Raw genomic sequence first — 22,888 nt, 5'->3', positions numbered from 1 at the left:
CCTACCCTATCTATCAGGTATTTAAACTGTTTTGTAACAGTAGCAAAATTGTAACTAAAAGTAGCAATGAAATAATTTTATGGTTGGGGGGTCACCACACATGAGGAACTGTATTAGAGTTGCAGCCTTAGAAAGGTTGAGGACCGCAGCTCTGGTCAACAGGCAGCGCCATGCCCGCATGCAGCTTGCCTACTTTCAGTCCTAACTCAGAGAAGCCTGAATTCTTTTTCTTCCTTTATGTCTCTTTTTTCTTTCCTATACCAAACAAGGCCTGAGCGTGCTTTGTCTGGAGCTCTGGGTCTTCTAATGCCTCCTCAGACCCTCTCCCCTGACCCTTCGCCCTCAGGTTTGGCCGCTTCTAGAAGAACCACTGCAAGAGACAGGATGGCTTTTCTCTTCCTCTTCTCCATCTCCCTATTCCGAGAAGTTGCTAAGAGTTACATCTTGTTTGTGCTTAAAATGAAACAAAACCTCCAAAACTAATAAAACTGCTCCAAAGCTTCTTTCTGAGTCCATTTCTAAATTATTTTTATTAATAAGAGCCTACAAAAAGAGCACCAGTATAGTGGTCCATGCCTTTAACACCAGCACTCCAGAGGCAGAGGCGAGTGGATCTTTATGAGGTCAAGACCAGCCCAGTCTAGAGAGACTTCCAGGACAGCCAGGCTACCCAGAGAGACTCTGTCTCAAGAAAAGTAAAAAAAAAAAAAAAAAAAAAAAAAAAAAAAAAAAAAAAAAAAAAAAAACCCACAAAAAGGACCCCTAACTTCCCCAGAATTGTTCCAACTGGAAGAGAGTAGGTGTGGATATGTTTCCCTTGGTGATGGTAGTTACACATGCAGTTTAAAGATATATTTCAGGTGAGGGCCTTGCTCTGTAGTAGAGTACCTCCCTAGCAGACCCCAGGCCCTGAATTCCATCTCCAGCATCAATAGGGGACCAGTTCCATTATATTAAGCATTGGTTTTTATTGTGCAAAAGCCACGTGATCCAACTCATCTCACATTGAAAACAACGCCATTAAAAATTGCTTCCCTAGTTTCCCCTCCTTCCAGCTCCTTAGCAACCCCCAGCCCCACTCTCTGGGTTTTTTAATGTGACTAGTTTATATACCTGTAGCATAATATAAATTTTACTTATATTTATATTACTTAACCTTTGTTTCAGTTCTTGGCTCAGAGTTCCAACATTCTCTGGAAAGACCTGAATCACAAAAATGTCTTCTTGTAAAGAATTACAAAGAGTGAGTCTCTCCCCAAAAGACCTGAGTTTATGCTAATGAGGTAACAGGTTAAGACTCCCTGGACAATGCAATTACCTTTACTTAGAAAGCAATGACTGGAAAATTTGAACCACCTGTTTCACCTTCCTCTTAACTCCAGGGAAGAACGCTCGTGACTAAAACTCTAGATTCTAGAGACAGAATTCTAAAGTCTAGAATGTTGAATCACGGGGAGTTTCCAGGCTGGGAACACACGGAAGGCTGGGGAGTTGGCCTACAAGGATTAGGGGTAACTCCACACAGTCTCTCTTTCCACACCAAACCCTACACCTCTCTTAACATTTCCTAAAAGGCATCTTTTAAAAGCCAGCAAATTTTAAGTCAGAGAGTCTCATCTGTCTGTGAGCTGTTGTGGCAACTTAAATCTTTGGGAACGAACGAACCTCCAGCTGCTAACCTGGTTGGTGAGAGTATGGGGTAGTCCCTGGAAGTCCTTCGCTACATCATGTAGGGTGGGGCAGCCTCCTGTGACTGAAGTCTTGCAGAGTCTGTGAAATCCAGTTTGCTTTTAGTGACTTGAATCCTTTGATACCCAGCTTTTCATTTCTAGCTTCCCCTGTTTTGAAAATGCTAGAAGTCCCCAGCTGAGATGCATGCAGACTCCAGTTAACTTTGCCATAGCTAACACTTCTTGTTCTTAACGTTGCTTTTCAGGAACTTGGTCCTGCCAGCCAGTTGAAAACATTGACCCTTCCCTTGGATTGTGCAAGTACCCACGAGTGACCTTTGGAGCACTTAAACTCCATCCTCAAAGCACATTGCCCTTCCTCATTAAAAGACCTTGATTTCCTGGCCAATAATCTCTTGATCCGGGGCAGATAGGATGGCTCAGTGGAGAAGCTTGTCAAGGAGCCTGAGAAGCCTGAGTTCAATTCCTAGAACTCCCATGGTGGAAGGAGAGAACTGACTTCTGAAAATTGTCCTCTGATATCCACGTGAGTATGTGCTATACTTTGTGTGTTTACACACACACACACACACACACACACACACACACACACACACACACACTGGGTTTTTTTGTTTTTGTTTTTTGTTTTTTAAATAGGGCTAGAGAGATGGCTCAGCAGTTAAGAGCTCTTGATGCCCTTGCAGAGAACCCACATTTGGTTCCCAGCACCCACATAACAGTTCATAACTGCCTATAATTGCACTTCCAGGGAATCCAATGTCCTCGTCGGGCCTTGGTGGGCACCTGCATATAGGTAGCCCATATACTCTAAAAACCAAAATAACAACAAAACTTTTTCCATCATATGTGAGGGCTTCTGAATTCTCTTCCAAATTTCATTGATCTGTACGTATGTCTTTCTGTCAAAACCATTCTGTCTGTCCCCATGGCTACAGCTGCGTTTTGTCACTGTTCTCTGTGAGATTACGGAGCTACTTTGGACTCTCTGAGCTTCCCTATGAATTTTAGGATGAGTTCTCTGATTTTTGCAAAACAGATCACTGGGATTGAAGAGAGATTGCCTAGAACCTTCCAAGCACACTGAGCAGCAGCCATTTCAACATCATGAAATTTGGCAACGAACAAACACAGAAGCACTTTCTGTTTATATTTTCCTTAATTGCTTTCAGCAAAAGTTTATAGTTCTCAGTGTATACGTTTTTCACTTCCTTGGCTTGTTCCTAAGTTTGGTTGTTGTTGTCCTTGTTCACTATTATTAACTGAATTGTTTTCCCAAGTTTCTTTTTCTTTTTTTTCGAGACAGGGTTTCTCAGTATAGCCCTGGCTGTCCTGAAACTCACTCTGTAGACCAGGCTGGCCTCGAACTCAGAAATCCACCTGCCTCTGCCTCCCAAGTGCTAGGATCAAAGGCATGCGCCACCACTGCCCCGCTTTTCCCAAGTTTCTAGCTGGGTTGTTCATTGTTATGTATCAAATGCTATTGTGTTAAAAACAGGTTATAATGCAGCGAGTTCAGTGTGCAGTCTGCAAGCAAACCTGCAGGAGGCTGCAACGGTCTGGGAAGGAGCCAGAGTAGGAGCACAAAGCCATGACCTTTCCCGCCTCTTGAACACTGCTTTTTCTTGGTTGTTTCTTAGTTTCTGTAGCTCTCTGACAGATTTGAAAAAGGTCCCATAAAGAATTTACTTTGGCCAGTTCCTGGTTTTTTATAATGTCTCTGCAGGGAAGCAAGGATCTAGAGCCACTTGTGGACGTCATTCTCTACAGCCTCTCTTATTCTGAAAATAGTATGGCTCCAAGGAGATGGTTATGGAGCCAAATGAGAGCAGTGGATGCTGGGAAGTAACCAGGATAGGCTAGGACAGGACAGGACGGGAAGGGAGCAGGGGTTCCAGACCTGAAGACATAGACTTGATTCCATGCATTTAACAGATATTGCAGCAGAGTCTGCAATGGACCCTGACCCTTCACTCCTGAATCTCAAGGAGGTTAGAATTAGGAATCTCAAGGAGGTTAGAATTAGAATTGCTGCTCAGAAGCCTAACCCCTCAGCCTGAGGGGACCCAAGCTGCTACTCCTAACTGGACGCCAGACAGTATAGAGCAAACATAATAAGCCAGCCCTGAGAAGGGTGGCTGCATGTAGGGCCCTCTCTGGAGAGTTGGTCTAGGATGCCCGCACAAGGCATCTGTTTTTCTACCCAGCCGCATGGCCATGTTTGGGGAGGGCTGGGCCACTTGGCTTTCAGAGCACAGGAAAGCAGAACTGGAATTCAATTCTATGCCACTGTTTCCCAAAGTCTCAGACTAGCAATTTCACCTAACCCATGGTTTTTAAAATAGAAATTTAGCGTGTGTGCATGAGTATACACACACACTCACACACACACACACACACACACACACACACACACACATACACAGTGGGGTAGTACATTTCTATACTGGTTGAGAGGAGGCTGAGGAGAGGAAATCTGAAGTTCAAGACCAGCCCAACTCCATATCAGGACCCAGTCTTAAAACCAAACCCCAACAGCCAAAATAAATAAGCAAAAGTAAGTTAAGTAAGTAAATAAGTAAATACACCAACATACCTCACGAAAAATAGAATCTTTGAATTAGTGACTAGCCTTTAAAAACTAATCTCAGAGACGGTGGCTCAAGGTTAAGAGTACTGGCTGTTCTTCTGGAGGACCCGGGTTCGATTCTGGCACCCACATAGCAGTTCACAACTGGCTACAACTCCAGTTCCAGGGGATCCCTTCTAACCTCCTCAGGCACCAGGCATGCATGTGGTGCACAGGCATACATGCAGTCAAAAACACCCATGCAGATGAAATTTTCAAAGAAAATAAAAATAAAACCAACTTTATAAGCCAGACAGTGAAAACCATGAATATGATTCCATTTCTAAGAACAGACATTCAAACACAAAGAGGTACCAAGTAGCAGAGAGGTCCCCAGGGGCTGGAGGGAAGAAGAGAATGATGTTTAATGATCACGTATGTTGGGGCTGACAGGGGACAACAGTAAATGAGGTTGAGTCCACTGACCCTATCAGCCCTTCATAGGATAAACCTGTTACATTTATTTCAGTGTGACTTGAAACCAACCAACCAACCAAAAAACAAAAGCCAAGCTAGATGTGGCAACATATGTTTATAAGGTTAGGCCAGAGGACTACTGCAGTTCAAGTCTAGCCTGGGCTACATGACAAGATCCTGTTTCAATTCCCACATTCTCCCCTGCCCCCAAATTTTTTCACGTGAAAAGCTATACTTACAATTTCTCTTTAACTACAAAAAGAAAGAAGGAAGGAAGATAGGTTTATCGGCATCAGGTTGTACATTTTGTAGAAACAATTGACCTTTTTGCTAGCTGGGGCCACACTCCATTCCAATAACTACCATTGTAGATTTTTTGAGATCACTCACATGTCTGACATGGCCGGCCCATCAGAAAGAGCAGTCACCATCAGGTTTGAAAACCTCTCCCTGCTCCACCCCCACCTCTCCCTGCCCCATCCCCACCTCTCCCTGCCCCATCCCTACTTCTCCCAGTCTTCTAAAGCACTTCAGGAGATCAGAAGGCAGTCAGGTGTGGGAACACATGGTAGCCATTGCGAGGACAACCAACAGATAACCAGGGGCATTCACCTCAGACCCTGGCCAGTCTCTGAGCTCAGGAGATCCAAATAGGGAAAGAGCTCAGAGTTATGTGATAAGCCCGCATCTCCTGACCTACAGCTTTACCATACCTAAGCAAGTCAAGATTTTGAAATAAGACTTCGCTGACCCCACCTTAGAACTCTGGTTCCTGAGTCATTCATCCTCAGGCTCCCTCAGCTTTCTGGTGACAGCACAGGCTCAGCCAGTTAAGCAAGCACAGCCTCCTTGGGGCTGGAGGAGGCTCTTCTGAGAGCCCATCTTTATCGGCCACAATGTCTCCCATAATTGTTCACCTGAATGTTCAGCTGCCTGTGGAGCAAGGCCATTCAGAACTTACAGGGAAACACATATGGAAGTGTGTAAGTTTCCAAAGACTCGGCAATGAAGAGGGTGTAAAGGCGAGGCATGAATTTCAAGTGTAGAGCACTTACCTAGAACAATGAAGTCCGGGGTTGGATCCCCAGCACCACAAGGGGGTTGTGGGGAAGACATAAAACATCACACTAGTAATCGAGTTAGATCAAAAACATGTTTAAATAGTATTTGGCATGTGGTGTGCTAAGTAAAATCTAGCACTAAAACTAATACTCTCTTTTGCCGTTTACATCTTTAGCAGGGCAACCAGAAAATCTTGTTCCACGTGAGGCTTGCACATGCTCCAATGTTACAGTTCCATGAGCCAGAGTTATTTTTAAATAACCAGGACTTCTGCTGGATTTGAACCTTGAAAGTGTTGTGTTTTCCCTACCTCTAAAAGCAAACTGCTTTCTTGTTACCTGGAAGCTCCCTTCTGACTCCTATCATCTATCCTATCCTGGGTCACCCAGCTCTCAGATGCTACTACATGGATTCCTTTTGAGTGAAAAAACAGAAATAAAAAAGGAAGACATGACTGCTTCTAGGTATGGTGGAGGCGAGGGTTTAATGTAGATATGAGGAACAGCATAGCCAGAAGCAGAGACATCTGGGAGAGTCCAGAGCAAGCAACCTTGGGCCGGGCCATGAGAGGAGAAAGGAGAGGGGAGACCAGGAGACCAAGAGGCCAGGGGGGTAATGGGAAGGAGAAGAGAGGAAGGAAGAAAGGAAGAGGAAGGAAGGAAGAAGGGAAGGAAAGAAGGAAGGAAAAGGAAAGGAAGGAAGGAGAGAGAGGGAGGGAGGGAGAGAGGAAGGAAGAAAAGAAGGAAGGAAGAAAACAAAGTAAATAAAAGAACTAGCATAGGCGACATGTCTGGATTTTATAGGGAAGGGCAGCAGGGGCAAGGGTGGCCCAGCACCTGGGTTAGAGAGTTCAGGGTAGGGGGCCGGGTATGTCAGCTATGCCCTATAATTAGTAGGGACTGGGGGATGCTAGGAGAACCTGGCAGCCAGGTTGGCTTTGATGTTAAATACGCACTTGAGTTAGCCTTTTGCCTAGCCTTTGAGACCTAATTCAGGTTAGGTCTTCTATAGAAACAATGTGTCTATATCACTCAAAACCCCACTGCAGACGGCTTTCCCTTGAAACAATGCTTGCTCAAAAAGAACCCAGCTTTTATCACCTGACTCCTGCAGATCTGAGACCACCACACAAAGGCAAGAGCTTCACTTTCAGTCTTAAATCGACAGTGCTCCCTGCCCCAGGAAATCTCACTCTTCTGGCTTCTTTCTTTCAGGCTCTTACCCACTTCTCTGGCAATGTCTAGTTCTTATACTAGGTCAAGAGGTGGGGTAACTTTAATCCTAGCACTTGAGAGACAGAGCCAGGTGGATTTCTGTTGAGTTCAAGGCCAGTTGAGTCTACTTATTGAGTTCCAGATAAGGGAAGACTCTATAGCAAGACCTTAAACAAACAAGCAACCATCATACTGGCTGATCTTGTGTGTTAACCTGACACTAGCTAGAGTCATCAGAGAGGAAGGAGCCTCAGTTGAGGAAATGATACCTTGAGATCCAGCTGTAAGGCACTTTCTCAATTAGTGATTAATACCAGAGCGCCCAGCCCATGGTGGGTGGTGCCATTCCTGGGCTGGTGGTCATGGATTCTATAGGAAAGCAGGCTGAGCAAGCCATGGGGAGCAAGCCAGTAAGCAGCCTCCCTTCATGGCCTCTGCCTCAGCTCCTGTCTCCAGGTTCCAGTTCTGCTTGAGTTCCTGTTCTGACTTCCTTCAATGTAAGCCGAATTAAACCCTTTCCTCCCCAACTCGAATTTTGATCAAGGTGTTTTCTTCACTCACAGCAATAGAAACCCTAAGACAAACACTGAACAAAATTAGAACCTCAGATTCCCTCTTTTCCCATGTGTGTGTGTGTGTGTGTGTGTGTGTGTGTGTGTGTGTGTGTGTAGGATCAGAGCTGGAACCCAGAATACATGCTAATCAAACACTCTGTTTGTGCCTCAGTCCTTGACTTTTTGTTTGTTTGTTTGTTTGTTTGGTTGGTTGGTTGGTTGGTTGGATGACTTGGTTTTTGGTTTTCAGTTTTTGAAACAGGGTTTCTCTGTGTGGCCCTGGCTGTCCTGGAACTTGCTCGGTAGACCAGATTGGCTTTGAACTCAGTGATCTGCCTGCCTCTGCCTCCCAAGTGCTGAGGTTAATGGTATGCATCATCACTGCCCTGCATTTGATTATTACTTAAAAAACAAACAAAAAAAACCACTGGATTTCCCCCAGGAAGAGTCAGTGTCGGCTTACTGACATTTGGACTTTAGAGTTAGAGTCACTACAAGAATGAGGTTAAGCTCACTCTTTTTATGTTCCTGTCTGTTCCCTCACCCCTAACCACAGGGTCAATTCTACATAGCTCACAAGAGTTTCTGAAAAGGTTAAACTTAAAAAAAAACTGGATGAAAAAGTACTTTGCACATTTTAGGTGTTTTATAAACACTACCTTCTTTCCCCTTTCCTGTAGCCAGCAGCCAAAAAAATGTCTTGGAGAACTAAAAATAAATCTATGCTATGACCTGTTGTGTTATTTCTGAGTCTAGGAACTCGGAATGCATTTTACACTCTGGTAGAGGACGTCTGTGACAGGCAGACAACAGTTTCAGCCTTTACCTAGAGTCTAGCAAAGATGAGGTGCTCAGTTAAAGTCTGTTAAGTGCCTGAGAGCTGAATTTAATAGAAGCAGAGGCGGGAGGGAAGTGCACAAGCATTTTATAGACTGGAATAGAGGCCAGGGTTCCCACTGTGTGAAAGAAACAGGGAAGTTGTCGGGATCAAAGTGGCCATTTGTGTCAACCCTAACAAAACAAAAGCAACAAGTAATCAATGGCAGAGTGGTGGGACCTGCTTGCAAATCCAGCACTCAAGAGTTGGAGGTGGGAGGATCAGGGTTCAAACCTAACCTAGTCTACTTAGCCGGGTCCAGGCCAACCAGAGCTCACTAAGAATCTGTCTCAAACAAAAGTCAATAATGGGGTTGTGAATGGAAACTGTTTGTCTTGTGGAAATGACCACAAGAGCTTCCGTTAGACCCTGACCTCACAGAGGTCATTGCACTTGTGGGGTGCTAGGGATCAAGCCCAGGATCTTGCACATGCTAAGCATGCACTCTACTACTGTGTTACATCCCAGCACTAGTGTGGCATCACACGAAAAGCATTTCATGAGGATATCTGCCCAGCGCCTGTCCCTTCAGACTCAGACCCACACCACTATCGATATTAATCATTGTGTCCAGAGTCTGTTAATACAAATTTTCTGATGTAGTCATTTCCGTTCGTGTCTTTTAAAACTCCCCCTTGGGCCAGAAAGATGGTGGATAAAGGAACCTATCCAACAAGCATGAGGTCCTGAGTTTGATCCCCAGGACCTCCAATGGTAGAAAGAATGCAAATTGTTGCCTAATCTCCATACATGCATTATGGCACATACTCATACTTCTACACACCAAATAAATGTAATTTAAAAACTCTCCCCATCCTCTACCTGTTTGCATGTGTGGGTAGGTTAGCGTGACATACGTATTAGCATTTTAATATTTTTCTATTCACAAACATCAGTATTCTTTGGAAAATCTCTGGCTTTGATTGTGCTCCCCCAACCACCTTGTTGAAAATGATGTCGCGTTTGAGGTGATTTACCCTGGCAAGGCCAAAGTGAGGTTTGCAAGCCACAAAGAATTAAGTCTGCAGAAGTTCGTGTAGTGAATTGGCCTGAGGCTGCTTGTACTCTTATGCTAACATTGTTTCCTCAAGATCTGCTTGCCCCAGAGAGGAGGGAGTCGTGCATAGACCCAAGGGACACTATTTGACATTACATCCAAGTTATTTCTGATGCCGGCGACAGCCAATAGCTGGGCAAAAGAGACATAGAAGGGGCTCTGAGGTGAACCATAAGGGGGAGAAGAAGTGAAGGAGGAGAGAGAAGCCACTGTGGGTTAGGTGAGTCATGAAAACATGGCCCTGAGGGCTGGCCAATTGGAGTTAAGAGCAGCCCAGATGAAACAAAAATAATATGGGGCTATGATAGGAAAATGGGGTCTAGTAGCGTAGAGGGTAGACATCTGCCCAGCTCTTGTGCTATTTAAGGCTTTTTGTAAATATAAAGGTTGTGTGTGTGTCTTTTATCCGGGAACTAAATGGTCAAAGGATAGAAACCCTGGATCAGGACCTTTCCATCATGTGGATCCAGGAGACCCCACTTGGGTTGGCAGGTTTGGTGATACGCTGGCCAGCAGGTACCCTTACCTACTGAACCATCTCACCAGCCTCCGGGTATTTTTAAATGTAAATTTCTCAGCATTTCTTGACCTTGCTAGGGTAATAGGGTAGAATGGGAAATGAATAACTATTCCTCTTAAATTTTAACAACATATCTGGTATGATGTCCTTTAGAGTGTGGGTCAAGGGGTTACTTTGTGCCTTAGGACTAATAACTACAAAAAGTGAGCTTCATGGGGGCAGTGGTGCCTGCCCTTATTCCCTGTACTGGGAAGCAGAGGCAGGCAGATCTCTAAGTTCAAAGCCAGCCTGGTCTACAGAACAGTTCCAGGACGGCCAGGGCTACAGAGAAACCCTGTCTCAAAAACAAACTACTTGGATGTCCCCAGGTAAACAGAGAGAACGTCTAACTCTTCCCAAATGAGAGAACTGGGTTATGTCACCTTCTATAAATGCTATTTTGCTAATAGAATGAGGAGTTTCTGGATGATAGACTCTTTGTGCCCAGCCTTAGACCCAATAAGGGACAAGTCTACCTTCTAGAATAGTGACATTAAAACTCACAGCCATATTACCTTAAAAATTTAGGATTGCCAGGCAGTGGTGGCACATGCCTTTAATCCCAGCACTTGAGAGGCAGAGGCAGGTGGATTTCTGAGTTTGAGGCCAGCCTGGTCTACAGAGTGAGTTCCAGGACAGCCAGGGCTACACAGAGAAACCCTGTCTCAAAAAAAAAAAAATTAGGATTGACAAATGCAATTCTCATATTTATTTATATATATTTGAGACAGAGTCACAAGTGGTCTTGAACTCACTATGTAGGCCAGGATGACCTTGAACTCCTGACCCTCCTGTGTCTCCCTCCCAAGTGCTAGGATTCTAGGCACACGCCACTATTCCCAGTTTGATCTCTATCTTTTTCTAAAGCCTATTTTTAAAGGGTTATTGATATAACTTGTGAGTATGTACATCTGAGTGCTGAGGCCCTAGGAGGGCAGATGCATTAGATCCCCTTGGATTAGAGTTACAAGTAGTTGTGAGCCATCCAACAGTGGTGGGGGGGGGATCTAACGCAGGTCCTCTGCAAGAACCTGCCAGCGTTCTTAACTGCCAAGCTACCGCTCCAGCTCTCGACATCTCTTTGTGATTTGTCCTTAACCAAAGGTCCATCTAATTTCATCTACAGTCTTTTGGTTATTTTTTCAAGACAGAACTTTTCTGTATAGCTTTGGCTGTTCTGAAACTATGTAGACCAGGTTGGCCTTCAACTCACAAAGATCCACCTGCATCTACCTCTCAAGTGCTGGGATTAAAGACACGTGTCATCACTGTCTGGCTCATCTCCAGGCTTAAGTCAATTCAGTTTTCAAAGTAACAAAACTCACAAGAAGCGATCATGAAAATGTTTTATGGCTCTAGAAGTCCTGGAACTCACCACATCCTCCAACAGAGACCACACAAGCAGCAGGTAAACTTTTTTTTTTTTTTTAACTTAAGAAAATAGGCTCCCGAGAGCTAAGGGTGACCAGTGATCTGTCAGCAGCAGCTTGGACAGAATGCATGCAACTTGGAAGAAATGAATCTGAGAACCCAGGCTCTGATTAAAGAAGCACCCAATAACGCTTGCTTTGCCTCAGATACATAGAGAAAGCAAGCAGATTCCTAACACACCCAAGCTTCTAGATAAGAACTGCACTAAGATCATAAGAATGTGGAAGTGCTTGTCCCAGAAGGAGAAAAGGAGAAAGAAAGACAGGACATGCTTAGACCAGAAGCCTTCTTGGAAGTTCACCGTGAGATTTCTACTCTCTCCTGCTGGACTAGGCTCTAAATCCCAGAGAGGGAGTTTAGCACAAAGCCTGGCTCCCAGTGTCCTGGTTTCAGCTATGTGTAAAAGGTAAGAACCACCAACCCAGTCCACAGTTCTGTGCACAGAGGATCTGGTTGGTCCAGCTAAAACCATCAAGGACACCTAAACAGCCATCTGGCGGTCAAAGACTGCTACCAGAGAAAGACAAGCATTCCTAAAGGTGAAACTGGTGTACTGATAAAGGCTGGGGGAGAAACACCATCAAAAAGGATCATGTTTTAGAAGTATGCTTCCTACTGGCTAGGAGAAACTGCGGATGAAAGGAAAAGTCTTTTGTTTGTGACACCCCCATTAATCTTACAATGTCACCGACAGTCACAATCGCCCAACTACACTGTCAGTCCACACCCAACCACAAAGCCACCCAAGAGTCATAAAGGCTGTGAGCCAGAAAACTGCAGCTTCTCACATAATCAGGTACCCTCTAACATACACAGCCCCATCATGGTAAGATGCTCTCTGTCTTTGGAACAGCCATACACACACACACACACACACACACACACACACACACACACACCACCCTCTACTCACCTGATTGCCAAACACAGCCACGGAGCAGGCTGTTGAAACCTCATCAGCTCCAAACCAGACCGAAGCAATGCGTGAGGGCATGCCCAGGATGAAGACCTGTGCCACAGAGCAGATGACCTGACCCACCATTGTGACTGGGAAGAGGTGAGGCTCCAGGCTGCCCAGCTTTACCCAGGCTCCCAGGCAATTGAGAGCTGAGCCAGTGATAGCGATGGTTCGAAGACCAAATTTCTCCAGCATCCAGGCCACGGGCAGGAGCAGAGGGATGTAGGTCAGCATGTAGCACATGGACAGCCAGTCGATGGCAAAGGTGCTGACACCGTAGAAGTTCATGAAGATGTTATTGATGGAGCCGTACTGGATCCACTGGAAGGCATTGCACAAGGAGTAGCAACTGAACACCAGGACCACGACCCAACGACGCTTGCTCACCTTGATCACGCTGTCTTCTCTAACCGAGCTACTGTGATGGGTCAAACCGCTGGGTTGAGCCAAGGTACTGGGGGGTGCTGAATTGCCAGGAAGGACAGAGACGCTGGGATCGATGGAGACACTAGGATGGATGGAGACACTGGGGTGGCCTGAGACGCTGGGATGAATGGAGACACTGGGGTGGCCTGAGACGCTGGGATGGATGGAGACACTGGGGTGGTTGGAGACGCTGGTGTCCGTCTGGAATTCGGACTCTGGCGCAGGTCTGTCATGGCTCTCCTCCTGGTTGAGACTTTCATTCACCATGACCACAGCGAGCTCCTGAATCCCAGGCACCTACTGACTCCTAGAGTCTTACGGGTCAGCAGCTTTTCACCTGTCCCCCCCCTAGAGCTGAGAAAACACTTGTCCGGGAGCGCACCTCCGTTGGCGGAGAAATCGAGATCTCAGGTTCTTAAGCTCACTCCCAAACTCCTCTCACTGGTCCTTGGGAACCTTTGTTCCCTCCCTAGCAAACTGTTGTTCCCCCCAAGTCCACCGCAGACGCCTTGCCACACGCTCTAGGCTGTCCTAAGGAAGCGTTGACCCACCTGGAAAAAGTTTGACTCCCGAACTGCGAACCGCGGCAGGGCGAGCTCGGTTTGCTCCCGGGCAGGCTGGGGCCTCGCCCCCTCGGGAGCACGTGACCGCCCCGCCCCCCCGGCCTGCCCGGCTCCCCACGCCCCGCGACCCTTCCCACCCAGGATCTCCTGCCTTCTTGAGCAGGGCTCGCGGGGCGCCGCTCTTGTTTCGCCATAGGTTGGGGTACACATTCCTCTCCGACGTCCCCGGTGCCATGGAAACCGCCCGGTTAGCCCCCACCCCTACACTTCCCATAAATTCATTTGTCCCCCTCACCCCCCACTCCCAGAGGACTTCACTTGGATGATTCTTCACGTCCTTCCGAGGTCAGAGTCTTCTCGGGGCCAGCGCGCGTGCACCGAGGCCCGGAGCCCCGAGAATGCTCAGGGGGTATCCGAGACAGATCCCTGACTTTCTCCCTTTTGTCGGACTCCCCTCCCGTGGCTGAGCTCTCCAGGTGACACTTCAGGGTGCCTGGTGAAAAGAAAGCTCGCTTTTCTGAAGAGACCTCCCCGCCGACAAAATCTTATTTGGTGAGTTTAGGCTCTGACGGGTCCCTGAGGTCTCGCACTAGCCCGAAGGGGAAGCTGTGGAACCAAGTCTCTGCACAGGTTCTGGGAGTGGGACTACGAAGTGACTCTGGCAGCCTCGTAGCCCTGCGCTGCCACCTACAGATCCCCTGAGAATCACCTCTTAGCAACCTGGAAGCAAGGCTTGTAGGGAAGGAATGCTGGCTTGCCCTGGTCCCCACAACCCCATGGTTTCACACTAGCGGCGCACGCCTTTAATCTCAGCACTTGGGAGGTAGAGGCAGGCGGATTTCTGAATTCGAGGCCAGCATGATCTACAGAGTGAGTTCCAGGAGAGCCAGAGAAACCGTCTCGAGGGGTGGGGGAGCCAAACCAACCAACCAAACAAACAACCAACCAAACAAACAAAAGAACCCAAAATTTAGGTTGGATTCCGGTTTAGCGAATTAGGCGTGTAACTATCATTGAATACCGCTTTTGAGGCCCAGTTTCTTTTGCAAAATGTAGATGGTGAAATAATGGCCCTTAGAAAAATCCCTTTGCTAATTCGTTCAGCAAATGTCCTGACATTTTGCATGGAGTAAACGTGCTTAATGCATTACTTCATGAGTGAGCATGCCGGGAATTCTATGATGTAGTTACTTTTTCTTGCCCTGTGTGTGCGTTTGTGTGTGTGTACATGTACAGTGTATGTGCATGCACTCAAGACTTTGAAACCATTGAGCTATAAGCCCTTGGACCTTTTGCCTCGTTTTACAGACAAGAAAACAAGACTTTTAGAACTCAGTTTACTAACGTCCCAGCTGGCCTGAAAAACTCTACTTCTGATCATTCAAGCTACCACGCAGCTCCACAAGAGAAGTCTGAGCTGCAGCTTGGGTGGCTCCTGAAAACCTGGTGGTGTTTTTGTTTTACTCTGGTTGGGCTTTTTGTTTTGTTTTGCTTTTGTTTTTGTTTTTGAGACTGGGTTGCTCAGGATAACCTTGAACTCCATGTCCTCTTGATCCTAAATGTTGGCTTTACAGGTGTAAATGACCATGCCTGTCCCCCTGCCAAGCTTGTTGAAAGGGAAGATTCCCAGATCTCCAGGCTCAGCCCTGACCTCCTGAATTAGAAGCTGCATTTTAACAGTTTCCAGGTGATCCCTGTGTGTGTTTGCACTTTGAATCTGGAGGGACTCTGCTTCCTTGCCTTCCCCAACCCTTTTAAAGCTCTGCAGTGGGGTTTACAACCTGAGTTTGCACATTAGAATCAAGAATGGGTGGTGGTGAAGAGAGATGGTTCAGGGCTTAAGGGGGCTTGCTGCTTTCTCAGAGGATCTGGGTTCAGTTCCTGGCACTCACACTGAGTGACTCACAACCATCTGTAACATGAGGGAATCCCTCCAGCCTCAGGCGCCTGCTGACATGTGAGCACATATGCACAGACATAAATGTAAATAATAATAACAACAATAATAATCTTTTAAAAAATAAAATCAACCTGAGTGGATGGTGTTGTGGGGCATCCACCAGACAAGGTGGCTCAGACACAGGCTTAAGCTATAGAAAGTCTATATTAGCAGTGTTTGGGATTCCAGTGTAGCACCAAGACTTTCTCAGAAAAAAAAAAAAAAAGCCATTTTTTGAGTTGACACATCTTAATTAGCAAGAACAGTTAGCCAGAAGCACAAACTATAAAAGCCAAAAAGCAAGGTTAGTATATTTGAGACTCTTCCAGAACTATGGATTATTAGGTCTTTGTTTTCATCTTGGCAGATGGCGCTGTCTATGCTCTGAGTGTTACAGCCTGGATGGTACTTCCATCATGGAATCAGGTGTGCTAAGGTCTGCGGACCTGTGACAGTTAGGAGACCATTAATATTATAAATGTCCATTGCTTCCAAGGATAGCCGGGAACCAGCTGAGGCCCAGTCCTAACACATGTGCCCCAGGGGAGATTTGCACTGGTCCCAGCCGAGACCAGTTTTGCTAACTCTCCTGGGTGAGTAGAATGCATTCCAAGAGCACACATTTTCTGGTAGAAATGACACAGCCTTTCATTCATTCTGCTGTGGGATATCTGTAAAAGAGAACTCAGACCCATTGAAGAGTCTCTGTACTGAAAGATTGGGAGACTTAGAAATTTGGGAAAAAGCATGTTAATGAAAAGTAATGTACTAGTAGAACTATAACAAGCCAGAAATATAAAATAGCCAGTTCCAGGAACTCAGAGCCTCAGGGCTCTGGTTCCCGATACCTGCCCCTCCTGGCTGACCCGCAATGCGGGCGGAACTAGGAATGAAGGTCTACTGGTTTAAGGGACTCTCCACCCCGTCGACCAGTAGGTGAAGATTACATTCATAGAATGAATATGTTCCCCTCCCCAACTGAATACCTTGGGTTGGGTCCCTCTGAATGTTTCCTTGGTAACCCTCTTCCCGCCCCCAGCTTGTGGGTTTTCCCTTAAATACCCCTCACTTCTTGTGTTCGGGGTTGAACTCCTCTGACTGGCAAGGTCATGAGATCGACCCCAGTACCAGTATCCCCAATAAACCTCATGTGATTACAGCAAGTTCGGTCTCTCGTGAGTCATTGGGTGGTCGAGTTGTCCCGAGACTTGAGTAAGGATCTCCCAAGTTCTGGGGGTCTTTCAGTACTCAGCATCCCATGAGTTTCCAGTCCTTCCCACGTTCTCCTCCTCCAGGGAGGACAGAACATCTTCCTTTTTTAAACATTTATTTATTTATCTTATGTATGTGAGTACACTGTAGTTGTTTGTCCTCAGACACACCAGAAGAAGGCATCGGATCCCATTACTGATAGTTGCGAGCCACCATGTGGTTGCTGGGAATTGAACTCAGGACGTCTGGAAGAGCAGTCAGTGCTCTTAACTGCTAAACCATCTCTCCAGCCCAAATATCTGCTTTCTTAAAGACCTTCTGAACCCCTCCTTTCATGTTCCCTCCCCAAATTCTTAGACTACATTTGGTTTTTGTTGTTGTTACTGTTTTTTAGACAGGGCCTTGTGTAGCCCACATTGGACTCCAACTCTTTTTTTTTTTTTTTTTTTTTTTTTTTTTCAGTTTTTCAAGACAGGGTTTCTCTGTATAGCCCTGGCTGTCCTGGAACTCACTCTGTAGACCAGGCTGGCCTCGAACTCAGAAATACACCTGTCTCTACCTCCCAAGTGCTGGGATTAAAGGCTTGTGCCACCACTGCCCGGCTAGGCCTCCAACTCTTTATGCCCCCTGCCTTTCACCTTTGAAGTACTGGGATTGCAAAGTGTAGGCCACCACATCTGCTTTATCTAGTGCCGAGGATCAAACCCAGGGCCTGTGCATGCTGAGCAGGTGCTCTACCAACTGAGCCACGTTGCAAGCCCTTACAGTATGTTTTCTATTTGACAGATAGGGAAACTGAGGCTGTTTGTGTGTGGGCATGTGCTCTGGTTTGTGCATCCGGACATGATTATATGTATGCATGTGCTTGGGTTTGTGCATCTGGGCATGTTTATGTGTGTGCATGCAAGAGTATAGTGTGTGTGTGTGTGTGTGTGTGTGTGTGTGTGCATGTGGGAGTGTGTGTGTGACTTGTTCTTCAGACTTCCATAATTAGGATCAGAACAAACAACCACAAGGCAGTGTCCCGCTCCCCGTGTCCCTTCTCCTGCACTCAGTGCAGTACTATAGTCTATTGGCAAATTCCAGGGTCTAATTTGAGATTCAAGCAGGATTTGAGCTTGTTTTTGTTGTAGGATGGGAGGGAATCTAGTTTGCTTTGAGCTCTGGATTGGGTCTACTTAAATTACAAATTCTGTTCTATAGGATCCTGGTAAAGAGACTTAATTTCTGTACATCTGTCAAATGAGTATTAAATACTCCTGACTCAGTCAGGCATGGTGCATGCCTTTAATCCAAGTGCTTAGGAGGCAGAGGCAGGTAGATCTCTTAGTTTGAGGCCAGCCTGCTCTACAGAGGGAGTTGCAGGACAGCTAGAACTATTCAGAGAGAAATCCTGTTTTAAAAGGCAGACAAAAAAAGAAAAAAGAAAAAGGTGTTCAGGCAGTCATTAGAGTGGTGAGTGTTCCTGGTAGCCTTCTACTAGGGTACAGACAGATCTATTCATATTAGGTGGATGTTACATAGAGAGGTTCTTCATTCATTATTCATTCATCATTAAGACATGCATTGAGTAGCTTTCTATATGTCCTCTTTACTTATGTGTCCCATCTACAGGTGTTTGCAGGCACACCTTCAAGAAAATAGGCCTACACATCTTAGGGATTCCTTCCTTCCTTTCTTTCTTTCTTTCTTTCTTTCTTTCTTTCTTCCTTCCTTTCTTTCTTTCTTTTTTATTTATTTTATGTATATAAAGACATAAAGACATATTTTATGTATATAAAGATACTGTTGCCGTCTTCAGACATACCAGAAGAGGGCATTGGATCCTGGTACAGATGGTTGTGAGCCACCATGTGTTTGCTGGGATTTGAACTCAGGACCTCTCTTAACCACTGAGCAATCTCTCCAGCCCAGGGATTTTTTTTTTTTTTTTTTTCTGTTGGAGTTGGACCCAATCCCCAAGGAATGAAAGACTCTCTCAGATTGTAAACTCCAGCTTTCTGGTCCCACTGTATGATAATAGCAAAGTTTGCCCCCTGGTGGTTAAGAGTAGCTTGACACATAAATTGAAGTGAAAAAAATATCCCTCCCGCCACCCCCCCAGTTAAGCAAAGGCTGCAGGCATGGGAGATATGGAGTACATTGAGGGGAGTCCGTTGAGGGTGTGGGAAGGCTTTATTTCCAACAAGATGAGTAGATTGAGGCCCCAGAATATTCTGCTAGTGCTTTGAATTTGTAATGCTGTTCTTGAGTCATTTATGAGTAACTTAGATGTGTAACACTGCCTGCTCACCAAGTCTGTTAGCTTTATCTCCCCACATTTCTCACACATTCTAGCTAAGAACTAAGGTCCACTTTGTTTACTCTGCAGCATTTAGGGAGATAAACTATATTGCACACGTGCTCAATTCAAGTCCGGAGACTCAGCATGGGGGTTCAGAAAAGAGATCTAATATATCAGGGAGATTTAAAAACAACTGGTTTCATAAGAACTGTTCAAAAGGTAGGTCTGTCTGATGCTGGAGAGATGGTTAGTAGTTAATAAGCACACATGCTGCTCTTTCAAGTGGGCTCACATCTGCTTCCCAGCGCTACTCAGACCAGGCAGCTTATAAGCCTCCAACTCCAGGGGATCTGATGTTCTCACCTAGCCTCTATGGGCACCAGACACACAAGTGGCCCATAGACATACATACATACAAGCAGAATATGTAGACATAAAAAAATAAAAATTGGGGCTGGTGAGATGGCTCAGCGGGTAAGAGCACTGACTGCTCTTCAGAAGGTCCTGAGTTCAAATCCCAGCAACCACATGATGGCTCACAACCATCCATAATGAGATCTGATGCCCTCTTTTGGTATGTCTGAAGACAGCAACAGTGTACTTATATATAATAAATAAATATTTAAAAATAATAATAGTGCCGGGCAGTGGTGGTGCACGCCTTTAATCCCAGCACTTGGGAGGCAGAGGCAGGTGGATTTCTGAGTTCAAGGCTAGCCTGGTCTACAGAACGAGGACAGCCAAGGCTACACAGAGAAACCCTGTCTCGATAACAAAACAAAACAAAAAATAATAACAATTCATATTCTTTAAAAAAAAATAAAAATTAAGGTAAAACAATTTTAAAAAGAGAAAAGAATTTTGGTTGTGGAGAGCTCTTGGGCTGCTTCCTTTGTCAGGAATTTTGACTCTGAGCCAGGCATGGAAAAAGGCTCAAGATCTTGATCATCTTGATAAGTCCCTGAATACCACAGGACTTTATTGTCTTGTCCGACTGCTTTGTCTTTGATCTAGAACTAACCCTATTCTTTGCATGTACCTAGAATGGTGTAAAAGCAGACTGGGGAAAGGTAAACCCGCTTCAGCCTCAGCACTGGCTGGAGTCATGTTAGAATGTTTGTCTCATTGTCTCTTTCTTTTCAATCTTCACCCCCTCCCTTGAGACCCTGTTTGGCTGACTGAGCTGGCTTGGTCATTTGATCAACTAATTAATTGAGGAGAGCAGGAATAGGAAGCAAGCATGTGTGAGAGAGATGAGGATGGGGCACATAGAGTTAAACTATTTTACATAACCCAGAGAAGATGAGGAAGTATTAATATACCCCTGTGACTTAGAGCTCGGTGGTAAATATCAAAAGGGTCATCTGAGGTTAAAGTAATTGCCGCAGGAGAGCCAGAAAGGAGGGCCAAGCAACTGATGCTCTGGACATGAGTATTTGATTCCTTAGACCATGAAAGACCTTAGAAAGACAAAATGCCCACCAACAAACACAGATTTGAGTCAGGGCTGGGGAAGTGGCTGTGTTGGCAAAGGGTTTGCTGGGTGAACATGAGATTGTGAATCTCTTTTTGTTGTTTAGGTTTTTTTTGGTTTGGTTTGGTTTTGATCTTTATTTATTTATTATTTTTTGAGACAGTTTCTCTGTGTAGCCCTGGCTGTCCTAGAACGCCCTCTGTAGACCAGGCTGGTCTTGAACTCACAGAGATCTACTTGCCTCAGCCTCTCAAGTGCTGGGATTAAAGGTGTAAGCCATCACTGCTATTGAGAATGTGAATTTGGATCACCTGAACAGGAGTAAAAAGCTGGGCATGAGGAGTGTTGAAAATGTGGAGACAGGAGTATTCCTGGGGCTTGATAGTTAGCTGGTCTTCAGATTCAGTGAAAGACCTTGACTTAAAAAATAAGGTAGAGAGCAGTTGAGGAAGACACCCAACATCAATCTCTGGCCTACACACACACATACACACACACACACACACACACACACCACCTATGCATACACGTATACACACGCATAAACATGTTCATACACATAGACTATATAAATAAATAAATAGGTTAAGTGGAATGACATTTAATAGAGTTATTTCTCAAAGACCCTTAGGTGGTACTTAGGGTATAGTCAGCTCTGGGTTTGACAACGTTAGTGCTAAGCTGCATGCTTGATACTCCCAAACCTGGGCCTCAGTGGAGGAAAATGCCTGTTCAGCTAAGCTGTATTCATTCAAAGATGCATCATCAGGCTGCCCTCTCTCCTCGGCAACACTAGCTGTGGAGTCAAAGGCTCCATGACCTATTGGCAGCTCCTGAATCTTGTTTAACTCGTTTCCGACCCTTTTTTGTGTCTACCCAAGTCTGTCTTTCACTCTTTAAGGTTTTATCTCTTCCACTTACAATTCAGTTCCCTTCCCTCCCTTTCCTGAAACATGCCAAGGTCCACCCGTTCAGAATCCCGCAGGGGAAGGACTGTGTCAGCCCCAGAGAAGCTGGGTGCCAGAGAACTGCCCAGAACTCTCCTCCAATCACCGTCAAGGCTCACTCAATCTCCTCCTCTCCTTTCCCACTGTGGCCATCTTGGTTTGGTCTCTCACCCTCTCTCATTGTTCCTCCTTCCAGTTTACCACCAGACCACTTGATGGGATTTTTTTAGACTTTTTCAGGTCACTCCCCAGTCTTAAATTTTCCAGTGACCATTTGCAGTATTCCTTGGCCTACCATACAAAACCTCTGTGATATCCTTTGGGACACATTGCCCAACACTGCCCGCTCCCCTCTTTCGAATAAGACGTGTAGAGCCACCTGCAGCTCGCACCAGCATTGTGGGCCCATCATACCTTGCATGCACCACCTTCAGAGCAGGGCAAAAAGTTTCCCCCTGGGGAAGCCTTCCCCCATCCATACCCTGGTGTGATTTAGAGGGTTTGACCCACCCGACATGTGCACCTCAATGGTAATCCCTGTCACATTCTCTCATTGACTTCAAGTCATCCATCTTTGAGTCCTTCAAGGTTCTGGATCACATCCTCTTCATCTCCAAACTCAGCTCCATGTCTAGCTCCCACGAAGACAAGGGACTGACTTCTTGCCTAATTTCTTAGAGGAGTCCCACCTCAGGTGGCCTCAAGGTTTAATGTAGGTTAAATGTTACTTAATGAATAAGAAGCAAAGATGTTTCTTCGAGAAATGAGACTAACTAAAACACACCAGCCAAAGAGTCAGGAGGTTTTGCATAATCTGTAGAAAGCCAAGAGCTGTGAAGCCCTCTTTGCATAATAGAATACAGAAACTGTATGCAGAGAGCTTTGCCTGGCAACAGTAAGAAGGTGTGTGGGGTACCAAGGCAGAGAGGTGCTGAATGGGTACTGGAGCTCAGTAGTGGACAGAATTCAGACAGAATGCTCAGGTTCTGCCCTGATGTTTATGGAGATGAAACCTGGGCCCAGAAAACTGAGAGCTGTTCATTCATTCATTCATTCATTCATTCATTCATTCTTAACCTCCCACAAGTCAGACCCTGGGTATAGAGAAAAGAAACTAACAAAAATGGGGTTCTTGCCGGGCGGTGGTGGCGCACGCCTTTAATCCCAGCACTTGGGAGGCAGAGGCAGGCAGATTTCTGAGTTCGAGGCCAGCCTGCTCTACAGAGTGAGTTCCAGGACAGCCAGGGCTACACAGAGAAACCCTGTCTTGAAAAACCAAACCAAACCAAACCAAACAAAACAAAAATGGGGTTCTTGCCCTCCAAGTAGCCACACAGTAGTGGTGGGACAGATTGTCTCAGGGTACCACAGTGAATGCCATGGGAGAAGGCCATGCTGGGTCACAGTCTGGTAAAGCTAGGACTCAGGAAGAGATGCTTGATAGGGTCCTAGCAGGTAAGACATAAGCCTTGGAAGTAGGTGTTGAGGATTCATAGAGTAAAACAGATGTGGCCCCTCCCTGCCTTCCCAGAGCTTGTAATCACAGTGACAGGGTAATTGCCAATCAAGTAAGCATGAATACACATGAGGTTAA

The 22,888-nt window shown here is 45.8% G+C and overlaps 1 protein-coding gene and 2 long non-coding RNA genes across 3 annotated transcripts in view; 2 read left to right on the top strand and 1 right to left on the bottom strand.

Moving 5' to 3' along the window:
- The window catches only part of Flvcr2 (FLVCR heme transporter 2), a 66,838-nt gene extending 53,235 nt beyond the window's left edge, over nt 1–13,603 (bottom strand). Inside the window, exon 1 of the mRNA XM_031356040.1 lies at nt 12,405–13,603. Within this exon, the coding sequence (XP_031211900.1) occupies nt 12,405–13,142 (738 nt within the window). The 5' untranslated portion in view covers nt 13,143–13,603. The remainder of the gene's footprint in view (nt 1–12,404) is intronic.
- Nucleotides 1,476–2,074, top strand: LOC116079895. The gene is made up of 2 exons (XR_004114192.1): nt 1,476–1,686; nt 1,937–2,074. It is a non-coding gene; the product is annotated as an uncharacterized LOC116079895 (long non-coding RNA).
- LOC116079894 overlaps nt 12,097–22,888 on the top strand; it is a 23,244-nt gene continuing 12,452 nt past the window's right edge. Inside the window, exon 1 of the long non-coding RNA XR_004114191.1 lies at nt 12,097–12,900. This is a non-coding gene — a long non-coding RNA (uncharacterized LOC116079894). The remainder of the gene's footprint in view (nt 12,901–22,888) is intronic.

The sequence above is a fragment of the Mastomys coucha genome, unplaced genomic scaffold (genome assembly GCF_008632895.1).
Source record: "Mastomys coucha isolate ucsf_1 unplaced genomic scaffold, UCSF_Mcou_1 pScaffold6, whole genome shotgun sequence".
In the NCBI taxonomy this organism is placed as follows: Eukaryota; Metazoa; Chordata; class Mammalia; order Rodentia; family Muridae; genus Mastomys; species Mastomys coucha.
Note: the sequence above shows the minus strand (reverse complement) of the source record. Positions and strands in the feature narration are given on the sequence as shown.